We start from the raw sequence: 18,444 nt of genomic DNA on the forward strand, positions 1-18,444 counted from the left end.
GTGGCAACTCTGCCTGAGTGCCACCTCTGGGGTGCTCTGCCAAGTGAGGTAAACCAGCAAATAGACTTTCCAAACCCAACTCTTCAACCTCACTCTCAGTAACATCCCCAACCAAGTCAGGTGCATCCACTGGTGGTTCTGCTTTGTTGCACCATGATTCAAGGAGGAGTCTGACTCTGAATCATCCAAACCCTTTCCAGCAGTGGAACAGGCCTCTGAGCACTCTGCCCCCACTGCAGCACTTACATCACCCCTGCACTCCTCTTTCAGGGGTCCTGTCTTATTGCAGTCAACCCAAGGAGCTGCAGAGGACTTCACCCTCCTTGTCATGGAGCAGGTGATAACATTAATAGTGTCAGGTACTTCAGTAGCCTCCACATTGGGGACAGAGTCTGCAGATGGGGCTATACCCAAACTCTCCCTCCAGCCAGATCATTTCCCAAAAGGAAGTCAACCCTGGACACTGGCAGGTCCTCTGTCATGGCCACTTGTATCTCTGTGGTCACCAGTGGACAAGTCAGCCTCACCTTAGTAATGGCAAACCTCTCGACAGCATTGATGCCCTGATGTAGCACTACCTTCCTGGACACTACCTACCTCCCTTTAATATTCCAGCACAAAGATTGCTGGGCTGCTGTGTCATGCAACACTGTGACAAGATACACCATCCCCACAATCTCTACAGTTCCTAGACGTAAGAAGGGACAGCATAAATCTAAACTAGACCTCACACTCTCAGGTGGAGTACTAATTGCTGACACATGAGCAACATCCCCCTGTCTTCTCTCTGGTTGGACTGTATGGAGATTCAAATTCTTCCTCCTTATCCTGGTCTGGCCAAACTAGCAAAGCCACTGGTTTCTGGGGAGGCTTAGGGGGCAGAAGTCACGATCAACTATGGGCAATTGAATTGGAAATGCCCTGTCTCTTTGCAGTGGTAACAGGTGTGCTGGTTGTTAAATTTAGGGGTACTATGCACCATATTCTCCATTGCCCTCCTCTTTAGATCAAAAGGAGGCTTGGAGTTATATGAATTCCCGGGCACAGACTTATTCCCAAACCCACTGGTGTAATGGGGATTTCCTGGTTGGCCAACACTACCACTTCCACTGCTGCCAGACCATTTTCCCCCAGCTGGTTTAATTCCCATAGCCCTGTGGTGGAATGCATGATGGTGGGCCAACACATAATCATCAAGCCAGGTAGCCACCTCATTAAAGCTTTTTAACCTTTTCTCCCTGAGCAGCAGCACCAGTTCCTTCTTGGCCACACTGAGAAATTGCTCCATTACCATAAGTTTCTTTAACTCACAGTAGGAGATTGCCTGCTCACTAGCAATCCACTTTTTAAATGTCTCCTCCAGGTAGTGAGCACATTCAAGGTAGGAGTGACTGGGCCTCTTCTTTTCTTCACAGAACTCCAGCCTGTAAGCCTCTGGCCACTGCTCATAAGCTCTCAGGATGTCAGCCTTAAACTTCTCATAGTTTTCCAAATCCTCTACCGACATCCTGTTATAAAATTCCAAAGCCTTACCTTCAACATATTGGCCACAAGGCCAACCTATCTCTCCTGAGGCCAATCAAATTCAGAGGCCTTCTTCTCAAATCACCTGAACCATACAGCTACCTTCTTTTCATCAAACTCTGGTATTCATTTCAAACTCTTCACCATCTGGCTTTCTACAGTATCTTCCTTCACTCCTCTCCTCAAGCCATGAGGTGAATCAACTTTAATCCTAGTGTTCTCCAACTCAAACATCCTATTCTTCTCAGCTTTTTCCTTTTCTCTTTCTGCCTCAAGGATCTTCATTTCTTTTCATACATCCTCAACTTCTCCTTCTCCTCCTTTTCTACTTCAAGAAGCCTCAACTCTTCTTCTTGCTCAGGTAATCTGGCCTTCTCCTCAGCCTCAAGTCTCTTAGTTTCCCTCTTGGCTTCAAGCCTCCTCCATCTTCAATCTCCTTTCCTTTGGCTTCAGCTTCCAACTGGAGCCTTCTCAGTTCTTTCTCCTTGGCCTCTCTAACCTCCTTCTTCATCTCAAGCTCCATTCTCCTCAATTCCAACTTGAATCTCATCTCCTCAGACATGCCTTTGATCAGGGAGAAGCTACCAATGTTGCAAGCAGAGCTAACATGTCCATGGATGCTAGTTGTGGGACTAGGTGTCCTCACACCAAACTGGGCTAAATCTACACTGCCACTCCCAACATAGGCAGAGGACTCAGGTTGCGTGTCATCCCTGCTACCAGCCTTGCCTTACATGGCTTACACTGGCACACACAAGGCAATGAAGCAAACAACAAACTGTCTCCCACACATGGGGATGAAACTTCCAGCTATCCTGGTGAGGTCACCAATTTCTGTTATGACCACAGTTCCCAGTCCCTTCCCTTCACAAAGCTGCTGCACCTGGACTAGCTTTCTCCTAGTCACATCCTACATGACTGGCTGCAGGGCTGAATACTGGTAACAAGGTCCACTTTTGACTCATGCACCCTTCTTAATAATGGTCGTAATGCCAGGTCACAATAATGAGGTTGCCAATCTGTTTCACCCACCTACAGACAAGGGAAATACTCTAACAACAACTACCTCCCCACAGCTGTGAAAGGATCAACAACCATGTCTAGGGAGAAACAATTATAACAAGCAATAACACATATACAGTTGAGGTATACTACCCTAGGGAGATAATGCCCTCGTAACAGGTATTATAACACTAGCAGAGTAGTGTCTTTTACAGCCTCCTGGACAGCAGGCCTGATCAGGGCCTGAGGAGGGAATAAATTACACTACACTGGTAATTACTCGTACTTAGGTCTTCTGCAAGTCAAGAACCTTCCAGGAGCCTGACACAGTAGCATTTAACACAAAGAAAGCTCACTTGGAAGAGACGCAACTACAGATGAGTGCCCACAAACACACAGGAAGGTAACTTCCGAAGTGGAACACATTCTGACTCTCTTCCCTCTTGCAGAGATCTCCATTCTTGGAGATTTCACTGTTCACCACCAGCTTTGGCTTTCCTCTCCCTTCACTGACCATCCTGGTGAACTAGCCTTCAACTTTGCTAACCTCCATGACTTAGAGCAATTGGTGCAACACCCTACTCATATTCCTGACCATCCTGGAGATACACCCAACATTCTTGACCTTTTCCTAACCTCTAATCCTTCTTCTTATGCTGTCACCCTTTCTTCTCCATTGGGCTCTTCTGATCACAATCTCATATCTGTATCTTGTGCTATCACTCCAATCCCTCGTCAGTATCCTCCTAAGCAGAGATGCCTCTGGCATTTTGCCTCTGCTAGTTGGGGAAGCTGAAGAGGTATTTTGCTGATTTTCCCTGGAATGACTACTGCTCCTGTGACAGAGACCTGTCTCTGTGTGCCAAGCACATAACAGAGGTGATAGTGTCTGGCATGAAGGTGTACATTCCTCTCTTTTACCCATACTGGTGATCAGATAGAAGGTTGTGAAGTGATGGATATTTAAGAATCTTCCTGTTGAGGATAGATTAAAAAACTTTAGATAGGCAGGAAATTAAAGGAATAGGATGATAGTTTGAGGGATTAGAATGGTCACCCTTCTAAGGAACAGACTGAATGTAAGCAAACTTCCAGTAAGAAGGAAAGGTAGATGTTGACAGACAGAGTTGAAAGAGTTTGACTAGGCAAGGTGCAAGCACAGAGGTGCAGTTTTGGAGAACAAAAGGAGGGACCCCATCAGGTCCATAATCCTTCCTTCCAAGGGTTTAGGCCAGTGAGGGCATAGGAAACATCACTGCAAAGAATTTTAATAGGTTGCATGAACTAGTCTGAGGGTGCAGAAGAGGGAGGAACAAGCCCTGAATTGTCTAAGGTAGAGTTTTTAGCAAATGTTTGAGCGAAGGGTTTAGCTTTAGAGATAGATGCGATAGCAGTGGTGCCATCTTGTTGAAATAAAGGAGGGAAAGAAGAAGCAAAGTTATTGGAGATGTTTTTGGCTAGATGTCACAAGTCACGAGAGGAATTAGATCTTGAAATTTTGACACTTTCTATTAATGGAGGAGTTTTTGGGTAGTTGGAGAACAGACTTGGCATTGTTCCAGGCAGAAATATAATGTGCATGAAATTGTGGTGATGGAAGACTCAATTACCTTTTGTGGGCCACCTTTCTATCATGTATAGCATAAGAACAGGCTGTATTAATACATTTCTCTTACCATTACTTTTGGTACATACTATAAATAAGAATTCAGTTATTTCCTCATTATCTTTAATATAGTACACCTGGTATGACCTCTTTCCTTACAGTGACTGCCTTTATCTCTGATGGTAAGCCTTTTCTCATGCAATTTATACTGCTTACACCAGCAATACCTTGTGTTTGAAGCCACTAAAACAACTCTAAGCTGGTATACTGTCTGTCTAGACTTATTACCCTACCACTAATGTCTACAGATTCTTGTATCTGACTTACAAGAACCTTCACTGTTGGAAGTGAACCATGGATGTAGTAGGATTAAGGCCTTCATCCTGAAGGTGAATGGAATTCTTACTGCATTCACAGAATTTATACAACAGGCTATATCATTTAGGTTTGCTCTTATTGGACTGCGTGAATCCTATTTGATTTCTACAAGAATATAAAGTTTTATCAATGGTCAAGAAGTCACTGGCTCTAACACTGATCAGGCAAGGTTATTTAAGTCTTTTAAAAGATCCCTGACTGCAGCAGACCAGTCATGTAGCCATCTCTGATGTCTGGTATCAACATTGTCAAAAGCTAAGTTTGCATGTAAAAATCCAAATCTATTCACAGACATTACTGCACCAAATACAGGGTGACCAAACTCTTTCATGAAAAGTATATTAGTTTTGGTCTAATAAGCCACATACATACAACAAACCCAAAACTTCATTTCAATGCAATCTGTTACCATAAGTGATGGGAGTTTATCATTATTTCAAGGCCTCTGGGAAATTTCTGCAATTATACCTTCAATTTTCTGATTAGTAAGTTGCACAATATTAGAAATCATACCAGATGTTATGAACAAGTCCCATGCCATTTTTCCTGAATTTACTGACCTCATGTCTCCCATCAAACATTCTATAACACTGGATATGTTCACAGTTGGTCTTCCTTCCATACTATTTGTCCATGTTATGGATTTCTCTACATCTAAGTTTCTCTACCATGATTTTATATTCCCATAGCTCGTCTGGTAATATATAATTATCATATTTACTTCCATCTAAACAATTGGTCAATAAATCAACTAACCTGTTTCTTACTGATGTCTTGCTATTTCTCTGTGGGAGCCACTCTTCATAATCCATGTCATCATCCATTTCCTTGTCACTTTCAAATTCCATAGCAAGACCAGCTTCATCACCTATCACATCTGCCAAATTTTTCATCAGGGTTGTCTATAAAGTCAGGGGCTGTCTATAGAGTCCATTGTAAGCACTAAGCTAAGCAGTAGGTAGGAGGAGGCAGTAGACACCTGCCGAAACGATAATTACTCCCAGTGAGGTCTAAAGCACTGTTCAGGGGGTGCTGTGAACTTATCATTAAACCCAGCTGTGACCTCACTGAACGTTTCCCTTTGTGTCTCACAACACAAGGGGGTAGTCACAGCCTGCCCTCTAAAGACAACTCTCTTCCTCCACACAAAACTACAAGCACCTAATAACACACACACCCTTCACTCAAAAAATTTTAAAATCATGGCGACTCCTACACCAGCCTCGGAGTCCCCATCTGGGGAGGGGACCATAAATGTCCCCAGGTCGGACTGCCTTTCCGTCGACGACCCTAAGTGTCTTGACACCCCCCTCAACTTTTTCTTCATTAACTTCTGCAACATTCGCGGTCTAAGATCTAATTTTCAATCTGTAGAACACCACCTCTCCTCTTCTAAACCTCATCTTCTTTTCCTCACTGAAACTCGGGTGTCAGAGGCAACTGACAGTAGCCCCTTTTCTGTTCCCTCCTACTTTCTCTATCCTCATTTTCGATCCAAAGCTGGATGCTGCGTTTATGTGCGCAATGACTTAACCTGCTCTCGTGCCCACATTCTTGAAACTTCCGAGTTTTCCACCATCTGGCTATGACTACAGAGTCATTCTCATACTAAATTTATCTGTGTTGTATACCTCTCTCCTAACTCCTCTGACTATAAGAAATTCTTTGACTACTTAACTTCCAAAGTGGAGCACATTCTGACCCTCTTCCCTTTTGCAGAGATCTCCATTCTTGGAGACTTCAATGTTCACCACCAGCTTTGGCTTTCCTCTCCCTTCACTGACCATCCTGGTGAACTAGCCTACAACTTTGCTGTCCTCCATCACCTAGAGCAATTGGTGCAACACCCTATTCGTATTCTTGACCGTCTTGGAGATACGCCCAACATTCTTGACCTTTTCCTGACCGCTAATCCTTCTGCTTATGCTGTCACCCTTTCTTCTCCGTTGGGCTCCTCCGATCACAATCTCATATCTTTATCTTGTCCTATCACTCCAATCCCTCCTCAGGATCCCCCTAAGCGAAGGTGCCTCTGGTGTTTTGCCTCTGCTAGTTGGGGGGACCTGAGGCGGTATTTTGCTGATTTTCCTTGGAATGACTACTGCTTCCGTGTCAGAGACCCGTCTTTGTGTGCTGAGCGCATAACAGAGGTGATAGTGTCTGGCATGGAGGCGTACATTCCTCACTCTTTTTCTCGTCCTAAACCTTCTAAACCTTGGTTTAACACAGCTTGTTCTCGTGCTATACATGATAGAGAGGTGGCCCACAAAAGGTACTTAAGCCTTCCTTCACCAGAATCTCATGCACTTTATATTTCTGCCCGGAACCATGCCAAGTCTGTTCTCCAACTAGCCAAAAACTCCTTCATTAACAGAAAATGTCAAAACCTTTCAAGATCTAACTCCCCTCGTGATTTCTGGCATCTAGCCAAAAATGTCTCCAATAACTTTGCTTCTTCTTCTTTCCCTCCTCTACTTCAACCAGATGGCACCACTGCTATCACATCTATTTCTAAAGCTGAACTCTTTGCTCAAACCTTTGCTAAAAACTCTACCTTGGACGATTCTGGGCTTGTTCCTCCCTCTCCTCCACCCTCTGACTACTTCATGCCACGTATTAAAATTCTTCGTAATGATGTTTTCCATGCCCTCGCTGGCCTAAACCCTCGGAAGGCTTATGGACCTGATGGGGTCCCTCCTATTGTTCTCCGAAACTGTGCCTCCGTGCTTGCACCTTGCCTAGTCAAACTCTTTCAGCTCTGTCTGTCAACATCTACCTTTCCTTCTTGCTGGAAGTTTGCCTACATTCAACCTGTTCCTAAAAAGGGTGACCGCTCTAATCCCTCAAACTACCGTCCTATTGCTTTAATTTCCTGCTTATCTAAAGTTTTTGAATCTATCCTCAACAGGAAGATTCTTAAACATCTATCACTTCACAACCTTCTATCTGATCGCCAGTATGGGTTCCATCAAGGCCGCTCTATTGGTGATCTTCTGGCTTTCCTTACAGAGTCTTGGTCATCCTCTTTTAGAGACTTTGGTGAAACTTTTGCTGTTGCCTTGGACATATCAAAAGCCTTTGATAGAGTCTGGCACAAAGCTTTGATTTCCAAACTACCCTCCTACGGTTTCTATCCTTCTCTCTGTAACTTCATCTCAAGTTTCCTTTCTGACCATTCTATTGCTGCTGTGGTAGACGGTCACTGTTCTTCTCCTAAATCTATTAACAGTGGTGTTCCTCAGGGTTCTGTCCTGTCACCCACTCTCTTCTTATTATTCATTAATGATCTTCTAAACCAAACTTCTTGTCCTATCCACTCTTATGCTGATGATACCACCCTGCACTTTTCCACGTCTTTTCATAGACGTCCAACCCTTCAGGAGGTAAACATATCACGCAGGGAAGCCACAGAACGCCTGACTTCTGATCTTTCTAAAATTTCTGATTGGGGCAGAGCAAACTTGGTATTGTTCAATGCCTCAAAAACTCAATTCCTCCATCTATCAACTCGACACAATCTTCCAGACAACTATCCCCTCTTCTTCAATGACACTCAACTGTCCCCCTCTTCTACACTGAACATCCTCGGTCTGTCCCTTACTTATAATCTGAACTGGAAACTTCACATCTCATCTCTAGCTAAAACAGCTTCTATGAAGTTAGGTGTTCTGAGACGTCTCCGCCAGTTTTTCTCACCCCCCCAGCTGCTAACTCTGTACAAGGGCCTTATCCGTCCATGTATGGAGTATGCTTCACATGTCTGGGGGGGTTCCACTCATACTGCTGTTCTAGACAGGGTGGAATCAAAAGCTTTTCGTCTCATCAACTCCTCTCCTCTAACTGACTGTCTTCAGCCTCTCTCTCACCGCCGCAATGTTGCATCTCTAGCTGTCTCCTACCGCTATTTTCATGCTAACTGCTCTTCTGATCTTGCTAACTGCATGCCTCCCCTCCTTCCGCGGCCTCGCTGCACAAGACTTTCTTCTTTCTCTCACTCCTATTCTGTCCACCTCTCTAACGCAAGAGTTAACCAGTATTCTCAATCATTCATCCCTTTCTCTGGTAAACTCTGGAACTCCTTGCCTGCTTCTGTATTTCCACCTTCCTATGACTTGAATTCCTTCAAGAGGGAGGTTTCAAGACACTTATCCACCAATTTTTGACCACTGCTTTGACCCTTTTAAGGGACTGGCATTTCAGTGGGCATTTTTTTTTCATTAGATTTTTGTTGCCCTTGGCCAGTATCCTTCCTACATAAAAAAAAAAAAAAAAAAAAAAAACCAGTCACGTACACTGATAAGCTCTTGTCTGCACGCTACAGTGCATATTTACAAAAAGTAGCAAGATTTCTATTCTGTGGAGAGTAGCTAACTAGTCCCCTCAGCCCTCCCCCACCCACTGCAGTGATGTCACAAGTGCCTAACTCCTGACTGGCTGCTGCCTGCCTCCCCTCTTCTCTCTCACTCTCTCTCTCTCTCTCTCTCTCTCTCTCTCTCTCTCTCTCTCTCTCTCTCTCTCTCTCTCTCTCTCTCTCTCTCTCTCTCTCTCTCTCTGTGAGTCATCGTAATCCTACTATTGTCTGTTACAATGAGCTTTCTTCCTTTGTTCCTCTCTCTCTCTCTCTCTCTCTCTCTCTCTCTCTCTCTCTCTCTCTCTCTCTCTCTCTCTCTCTCTCTCTCTCTCTGAGTCATCATAATCATGCTACTGTCAGTTACAATGATCTTTCTTCCTTCATTCATCTCTCTCTCTCTCTCTCTCTCTCTGAGTCATCATAATCATGCTACTGTCTGTTACAATGATCTTTCTTCCTTCATTCATCTCTCTCTCTCTCTCTCTCTCTCTCTCTCTCTCTCTCTCTCTCTCTCTCTCTCTCTCTCTCTCTCTCTCTCTCTCTCTCTCTCTCTGAGTCATCATAATCATGCTACTGTCTGTTACAATGATCTTTCTTCCTTCATTCATCTCTCTCTCTCTCTCTCTCTCTCTCTCTCTCTCTCTCTCTCTCTCTCTCTCTCTCTCTCTCTCTCTCTCTCTCTCTCTCTCTCTCTCTCTCTCTCTCTCTCTCTTTCTCTCTCTCTCTGAGTCATCATAATCATGCTACTGTCTGTTACAATGATCTTTCTTCCTTCATTCATCTCTCTCTCTCTCTCTCTCTCTCTCTCTCTCTCTCTCTCTCTCTCTCTCTCTCTCTCTCTCTCTCTCTCTCTCTCTCTCTCTCTCTCTCTCTCTCTCTCTCTCTCTCTCTCTCTCTCTCTCTCTCTCTGAGTCATCATAATCATGCTACTGTCTGTTACAATGATCTTTCTTCCTTCATTCATCTCTCTCTCTCTCTCTCTCTCTCTCTCTCTCTCTCTCTCTCTCTCTCTCTCTCTCTCTCTCTCTCTCTCTCTCTCTCTGAGTCATCATAATCATGCTACTGTCTGTTACAATGATCTTTCTTCCTTCATTCATCTCTCTCTCTCTCTCTCTCTCTCTCTCTCTCTCTCTCTCTCTCTCTCTCTCTCTCTCTCTCTCTCTCTCTCTCTCTCTCTCTCTCTCTCTCTCTCTCTCTCTCGCTTTAGGCTACAACCACACTGAGAGTGAGAAAGCTAGTGAGTGGCGAGAGCTAAAAGCAAGAAATTTTATACATTATAACTAGCAGCCAGAGAATGGTATTCAATATTTCTGCTGTATCTTGCCTCATAAGCTAGATAGGGCATTTTGATTCAAATGCTCAATTCAGCAGAACTCAGATTTACTTGTGAAAGTTTGGTAAAAACAATAATAAAGATTTTATGATGAGTTGAAGTCAAAAACCTGTTTTGAAATGTTTATAACACATTTTACTTATGGCTGCCATATTCAGCAGCTATGGTATGAATGCTAAAAGTCTCCCAAACACATTGCTATAAGCAGATCTTTCAAAAACTGCCACATCAATGAACCATGAGACTCTGTAGCATTTTCACCTCATTACTCATGCACACTGACAGTGGCTTATGTTCACTGTGGTGATGATGCCTTGCAAGGCTACTTGGTTCTTGCCTCCTTTACAGCAAAACTATGCCCCTATTGTATCTCTCAAATAATTATTTTACAATGCATCATTATGTTTTGCCATATTATGATGACGAAATTTTCTCTCCCATCACATACTGACATGACATCCTTATCTTCTAGTTTCATAGATAGCATGTATACAAAGTTTTGATGATGAACTTGTCAATCATGACCTTGAACTCAATGTCCAGTAAATCAGGTGGTGTCAGTGGGGGATAGGTTGTGGAGGGTGGAAGTCTGTTGCCATGGCAACTCCCACCTGAAATTGCTTTCAATGTGGCCACTCACTCACCTGATCTCTCAGACCATAGTAACAGACAGTAGTGGGATTACCATGTCTCAGAGAGAGAGAGAGAGAGAGAGAGAGAGAGAGAGAGAGAGAGAGAGAGAGAGAGAGAGAGAGAGAGAGAGAGAGAGAGAGAGAGAGAGAGAGAAAGCCACCTTTCAAATATATTATGCCTCTTGTCTCTGAAATGTTTCATATATACGCCTTGCCTATTACTTGAAATTAGAGTGATTTTTGGTAGAGTTTTTAATTTCACATATCATGTCAGATTAGATTGAACCAAGCTACTACACTTACTTAGCACTTACATCATGTCTTTATAGTTTTACTGTGAGATGATGCAGGAGAGAAAGTAGATCACACACACAAACAAACATTGATCACACTGCCTGATTGTGATTGATTAGACATGATCAGCTGATCAGCAACACATACCCTGTTATCCTTCACTTATGAGTCATGTGTATTTACATTTTTACATGAAATACTGCAGGAAAGAGAATAACAACTACACTAAAAATATATACCAAAACACACACACACACACACACACACACACACACACACACACACACACAGACACACACACACACACACACACACACACAAGGGCAATCAATATTGTGCAGGAGAGAGATGGATGGTGGATAGTGTCTATTTATTTTTGAAGAAAGTGTTTTGACAAAGTACCACACTGAAGATTGCTATGGAAGATAAAAAAAATTAAGGAAAAATTGGAGGGAGACTACTGGAGTGGATGGAGGATTATCTGGATGATAGAGAGATGAGAACAGTAATACAAGACCAGAATTCATCTTGGCTGAAAGTAACTAGTGGTATCCCACAGGGGTCCGTGTTGGGACCGATAATGTTTGTAATATATGTGAATGACATAAAAGAAGAAATAAACAGTTATATGAATTTATTTGCAGATGATGCTAAGCTGATGAGAAGGGTAGAAAATGTAAATGACTGTATGGTATTGCAAGATGATTTAGTTAAGATAAATAGATGGAGTAAATCTTGGCATACGGAATTCAATTTAAGTAAATGTAAAGTAATGGAGTTTGGTAAGAGTAAGAAAAGAATACAATATCATTATGAAATGGATGGTGTGAAGTTACAGAAATCAAAAGAGGAGGTGGATTTGGGAGTAACAGTTACTGAAAATTTGACTCTGGACAGACACATTGATAAAATTACTGGAGAGACGATGAATTTGTTAAAAAGAGTAAGAATGGCATTCTCATATTTGGATAAAGAAATTATTAAAAAAGTTGTTGATTTCCATGATAAGACCAAGATTGGAATATATGGCAGTGGTGTGGTCTCCTCATACAAAGAGGAATATTATAAAATTAGAAAGAGTACAAAGAGCAGTCACTAAGATGGTTCCTGAGTTGAGTAAATCAACCTATGAAGAGGGATTAAGAGTGTTGGAAATTCCTACCCTTGAAAATAGGAGAGAGAGAGGGGTTTAATAAACATCTATAGAATGATAAATGGTATGGAAAATGTGGACAAAGAATGTTTTATAACTTTAGACACAGAGTACAAGGAGACACAGTAAGAAGCTGTAGAAAGTTAACTGTAGAAAAGACATCACGAAGTATAGTTTTCCTCACAGAAGTGTGAACAAACGGAATGAACTCAGTGAAGATATTGTCAATGCCATAATTGTCCATGCTTTTAAGACCAAACTGGATAGATATAGAGACGGGATACTATGAGATTACTCCCCTCCCATAAACCACAACTAGGTAAACTAGGTAAATACACACACACATGTACACAAACACAAATATGCATGTGGAAATTTATTGTGTGGCTAGCAAGGAGGTGGCTGTCAGCAGTGAACTCATTGATCATCGATTTTTGTCTTTTGTCATATTGTTTTGCGAGTGATCAAAAGAGACTATTTTTTTTTTTTTGCAATTTTTTTATATGATTATTCCTTATCAGATTTTTGTCGACAGAATTTCCTAAAACTCTCTCTTGTTTAGAGTTTTGTTTTATTTGGGAAAAATCAGCTAGGGCGGCCTGTTTTCAACCCATTCCACAGACAATAAGGTTAAAGGGAGTTATACCAGAAATTAGGTAAATAGAGGTTTGTTTTATTGAGGGTTACTGTACCTATTAGTTTAGTTCCCTTTCACTTTACAGCATACTGTATTTTTTTATCAAAATATTATGTACCATATGTTTAACAATTGTTTTTTGTTATGTTAAAATGAACTTTGAATAAGCCTAATAAGTGTGAGACATAGATTTTATGGTTTAGACAATAAACATAAGTATATCTGAGCATTATAGGGATGCTTTCCCATATTTGCAGATTTTTGCTATTCACAGTACACTTTGGAACATAATCCTCATGAACAGTGGGGAAACACTGTAGTATGCAGCCTAAGTCATTTCTGTGAAAATAGAGGGCAAGTTTAAGTACCACAGCTCCTAAGTCCCTCCAGAAGCTAATGGCACTGATTGTATCACATGATCAAGGTGTTGAAAATAATGAGATTCAGTCTGTGTTTGGTTGTGAGGGAAGAAAGGCAGAAATTCATGCCCTCTCATCTATTGTTGATACTTGACCGTTCCCTGTGAGGTCTGGTTTGGGTTGGTGTTGCCCATTTTTGGGTCAAGGCACAGTTGAGATTGCTGGGGTTAAGTACCCCATTACTGTGTTGTGTGATATGGTTGCCCAGCAGTCTCGGAGTAGGAATGTTACTGGGATGCATGTGAACCCCAATAAGGCTATGTTGTGCTATGGGATTGGTGCTGTAGAAAGCTTTGCTATGGCAGAGATGAAAATTTAGTTCCTGCTAGTAACTGCAGAGGAGCAGGTGGCATTAGTGGAAGACCTGCCAGTGTTTGGTGTTGATTTCCTTTTAGGGAATGACTTGGCAGGTGAAAGAGTCTAGGTGAATCCTCCATCCGTGGACCAAGTCCTGGAGTAGGCTGTGGCTGAGAATTCAGATTTGGATAAGATTGTTATTCCTGTTAAGATGAGGTAGGTGACCTGGGTCTGGGGGCCCGCATTCTCTGTAACTCTTGGGGTCAACTGCAATAAGGCAGGACCACCACAAGAGAAATGCAGAATTAAGTGTTGATGTTGCAGTTGAGGCAGGGGGCCCAGAGGCCTGTACTGCTGCTGGCAAGGGTTTGGGTGAGCCAGAGTTGGGTTTGTCCTTGAATCATAGTGCTGGGACTGACTGCAACAGGGCAAAGCCACCGTAGAAAGCACATGATCTGGTTAGGGGTTTTACTGAGGGCATGGTGGGAGAGTTGGGTTTGAATAGTTTGTTGGTTTGTCTCATCCCGTGGAGCACCTTGAAGGTAGCACTTAGGCAGAGATGTCACCTGGTTTGGAGGCTGTGGGCTCTATTGTAAAGTTCAATCCCTAGTCTGTTGTGTCTGGTGTGTTAGGGGTTACTGCCCATACAGAGCATACCGGAGATGTGGAGCAGACTATTCCCTTACCAGGAATAGACACGGCGTTAGTTCACCTACTTGACCAACCCTTTTGTTCACCCCTATATATATATATATATATATATATATATATATATATATATATATATATATATATATATATATATATATATATATATATATATATATATATATATATATATTGGAACCTCAGTTACTGAATGTCTCCCTTTTTGAACAAACCTCCCTCTCTGTCATCTCCATTTCCCCTTATCTTTCAGAGATTAGGGATGAGAGAGAGAGAGAGAGAGAGAGAGAGAGAGAGAGAGAGAGAGAGAGAGAGAGAGAGAGAGAGAGAGAGAGAGAGAGAGAGAGAGAGAGAGAGAGTTTTATTATTAACAACAATATTTATGCATAGTGTACTACTGTTTCAACTTCATAACTACAGGCATAGGCTTACAGGCCTAGGCATCTGTATTAAGACTGCATTAGATGCATGGTAATTATAAGATGCTTTTTTCAAGAAAAGTGCATCTAATGCACTGGCAAATACAGTACTTCTCTCTGGCCCCAGCAACTGATAGCTGTCCCTCAAGCACACAAGAAGGTTCTGTTGATAATTGGACTTGGATGTATTTTTGACCCTACTGTGGGTCCATTCTGATGTTCATCCTCTCTCCTGTCACAGTAGGAAGACAATGCAATAAAAATAATAATTTCAGCCATGAGGTAATTTACATCATTCTGGCTCTGAACACCTCATGTGTGTGTGTGTGTGTGTGTGTGTGTGTGTGTGTGTGTGTGTGTGTGTGTATATATATATATATATATATATATATATATATATATATATATATATATATATATATATATATATATATATATATATATATATATATATATATATATATATATATATATATATATATATATATATATATATATATATATATATGAACTGTACTCCATATATACAGGTGGATAAGTCCCCTGTAAACAGTTAGTAGCTTGCAGACACAGCTCAGAATGTCTTTCTTCATGAAAATTGTTTAAGCAAGAGATGAGATGTGATGTTTCCACATGCAGGACAGACTGAAGATATTCAATTTATGTAGGAGTGGGGGACAGTTGAGTGTCACTGAAGAAAAGGGAATAGTTATCTAGAAACTGAATCAAGTAAATGGATGCAAGAACACCACTAAATTTACTCTGACTCAGTCAGAAATGTTAGAAAGATCTAAAGTCAGATATTCTGTGGCTTCCTTGCATGAAATATTAAGTTTCTGGAGGGTTGGTCATTTAGGAAAAGACAGAGAAAAGCTTTGTGAAGAGTGGTGCCATCATTATAGGAGTGGACAGGAAAAAGAGTTTGGTTTAGATCATTGATGAGTAATAAAAAGTCAGTGACAGGACAGAACCCTGAGGAACACCACTGGTGGTAGACTAAGAAGAATAATATGTGTATACCACAGCATCAGTAGAATGGCTAGAAAGGTAGAGAAAGGTAAAACCTCTAAGAGAGTAGCTTGGAAACTAAAGCTTTATGGCAGACTCTATCAGTCTACAGCAAAGTAAATTTCACTGAAATTGTGGTTTTATTTCAGAATCACTACAAACTTACTTCTACTTTTGTGACTTGTCCTATTGGCTAGAGCTCCTCATACTGAGTATTTTGAGCCCATATATATTGTAGCAAATTAATAATAATGCTGTCAGCAATTTTTGAAAATCTATTGGCTTGCTTTTGGTTCTATTTCATATTTAGTTAAGTTAGACTTATTTTAGTTAGGGTTGGTTTAGTTAGATTAGGCTTAGTTGAGTTAGGTTAGGTTTTGTTAGATTAGGATGCTAGCAGCAAGAGCAAGATCAAGAACATGACGGCCATCACAATAGGTAAAGTTTTCAGTGCAGTGTTGAATGAGAGACTGTGTAAATGGATTGAAAGAGCTGTAGTGCTGGGTGAAGAACAGAATGGATTTCATGTGGATAGGAGAGCTGAGGACAATATGTTTGTGGTGAATGAAATGATTGTGAAGAAAAAGAAGGATGGGGGTAAATTGTACCTAGGTTTTCTGGATATTGATAAAGCTTATGATAGAGTGAACAGAGAAATGCTAGGTAGAGTCTTAGAAAAGATTGGATTGAATGCAAAGATGGTTAACACAGTGCAAAGTATGTATGTGGACACAAGAGCTGGATAAAGACTAGGAGACATAGAAACAGACTGGATGAAGAGTGAGAGAGGAGTTAGGAAAGGCTGTATAATGTTACCAACCCTTTTTAGCCTGTATACAGAGGAGTTAGCAGCTAGAATGAGAACAATGAATGTAAGGGATAAGTGTGGGGAATGATAAAATATGTGTGCTTCTTTATGCAGATGATGCAGTTGTTATGAGTGAATTGGCAGATGAGCTTCAAAGCTTGTTGGATGTTGTGGATGGGTATGGAAAAGTCTTTGGTGGAGTAAGGTTTAGCAGTGAGAAAAGCAAGGTAACGATTATGATTAAGTCAGAGGATGAAAGTAATGTGGTATGGAGACTTGGAGAGAATGAGTTGAAACAGGTGCAAGAATACAAGTACTTAGGGATGTGGACGAGTCCTAGTGGGTGTAGAAAGGCAAAGAATGAAAAGATAAGTATGGTAAACCAGTGGGTAGGTCGACTGGGAAGCGCAGTAAGGATGAGAGCAAGTAAGTATGATGTGTTGAGAGAAATGTGGAAGAATGTGGGTGTGCCAAATATAATGTATGGTATGAATGTGATTGCATAGAATGAAAGTTAAATTGATAAGTTAGAAGTGGGCCAGAGTAGAGTAGTAAGGATGGCACTGAGTGCTGCAAGGTATACAGCAGTTGAAGGCTGAGAGGTGATATGGGATGGAGCACCTTTAAGGAAAGACTCACAAAAGCCACACTTAGGTACAAAATTAGGCTTGAGAGAATGGATGATGCAAGAATAGCAAGGAAAGTGTACCTGTGGAATGAAAGTGGAAGCAAATGGAGGAACAGGAGCATGAAAATGACGGACAGGAGTGGATTACAAGTTGTGTGGGCGATAAGAATGGAGTTATGGCATGATAGGAATGAAAGAGTGGAGAAGACAGGAAAGGAGTGGATGGTGTTGTTGCTGGGACTGTGTAGAGAGGCCAATGAAAGAATGATTGAGGCAGTGAAAGTGTTTCTAGAGAGAATATGGCATGCCAGATGTAGGAACAATTAGTGTAGAGGATGCTGTTCCTTTCTCTTTGTTTTTCCCCTTCTACAGGAGTTGCAGATCCAAAGGCCTGGCTTAGGAGTGATCCTGAGCCACATATACTAGCAAGATCAAGATCAAGATCACAAGAACAGCAGCAGCAATGAATGGAGGTTGCCTCAATGAATGGAGGAACCAGGATGAGGAAAAAGAAGAGAGAGTGGAGCAGAGCACCCAGACAGAAAACCTGATGAAAGAGGCAGAAGCACAGACGACGAAGACTGAAGAAAGAAAAGACCAGCAAGAAGTGGTGGAAGTGGCCAGAACAGACAGACGCCCAAGGAAGAAGAGAATGGTAATCAAGAAAGCCCCAGTACGTGTCATTGGAGACAGCATGGTAAGGAAGACTCCCGACTTTGTGAGAAGGGAAATTGAGTGCACCAGCATGGGAGGTGCTAAGATCCAAGATGTCAAGAGGAAAGTCAAGGAAGAAGTGCAAGAAATGGAAGAGAGAAGCCTGCTAGTTGTCCAAGGAGGAGGCAACAACTTAGTAGAGGCAGGTGCTGAAGACACAGTAAAGGAAGTGATAGAAGCAGTGAGGGCAGCAGAAGAGAAGATGTGTGTGGCTGTGGTGGGGGTCCTGCAGCGCCCACGGGAAGGAGTGCAGCATGAGAGGGTCAGAAGAGAAACGAACCGCAAGATATGCATGGAACTCGTGAAGGTCAAGATGGAATGGATGGCAGAGAAGAAGGGCAACATGAGCTTCCTGGACATGGATGGGATCCTCGACCAGGACAAATTCTTCGGGAGAGACGGGGTCCACCTCAACCACAACGTGAATGAGAGGCTAGGACGTCGACTGGCCGAGTGGATGAGGGCGAGGCAGGTGTGTTGTGTGGACGACGCATGATGAGGAGGACCCACTGATGTCAGCAAACATGGAAGAAAAGAGACTAACCAGGCAAGTAAATGTGAAGATTGGCTGTATG

General features: G+C 42.1%; 2 protein-coding genes across 5 annotated transcripts in view; one reads left to right on the forward strand and one right to left on the reverse strand.

The window, feature by feature from the left end:
• LOC135098064 (uncharacterized) overlaps window positions 1-18,444 on the forward strand; it is a 93,450-nt gene that overhangs the window by 63,832 nt on the left and 11,174 nt on the right. For 2 of the 3 annotated variants that reach the window (XM_064000275.1, XM_064000276.1), the window contains exon 3: window positions 17,528-18,416. In XM_064000275.1, the coding sequence (XP_063856345.1) occupies window positions 17,619-18,365 (747 nt within the window). In that variant the 5' untranslated portion in view covers window positions 17,528-17,618 and the 3' untranslated portion in view covers window positions 18,366-18,416. The remainder of the gene's footprint in view (window positions 1-17,527; window positions 18,417-18,444) is intronic. The other variant, XM_064000274.1, reaches the window with a different exon arrangement.
• The window catches only part of LOC135098060 (calcium-dependent secretion activator-like), a 316,893-nt gene that overhangs the window by 58,426 nt on the left and 240,023 nt on the right, over window positions 1-18,444 (reverse strand). The window lies entirely within an intron of this gene.

The sequence above is a fragment of the Scylla paramamosain genome, unplaced genomic scaffold, assembly GCF_035594125.1.
Source record: "Scylla paramamosain isolate STU-SP2022 unplaced genomic scaffold, ASM3559412v1 Contig43, whole genome shotgun sequence".
Lineage (NCBI taxonomy): Eukaryota > Metazoa > Arthropoda > Malacostraca > Decapoda > Portunidae > Scylla > Scylla paramamosain.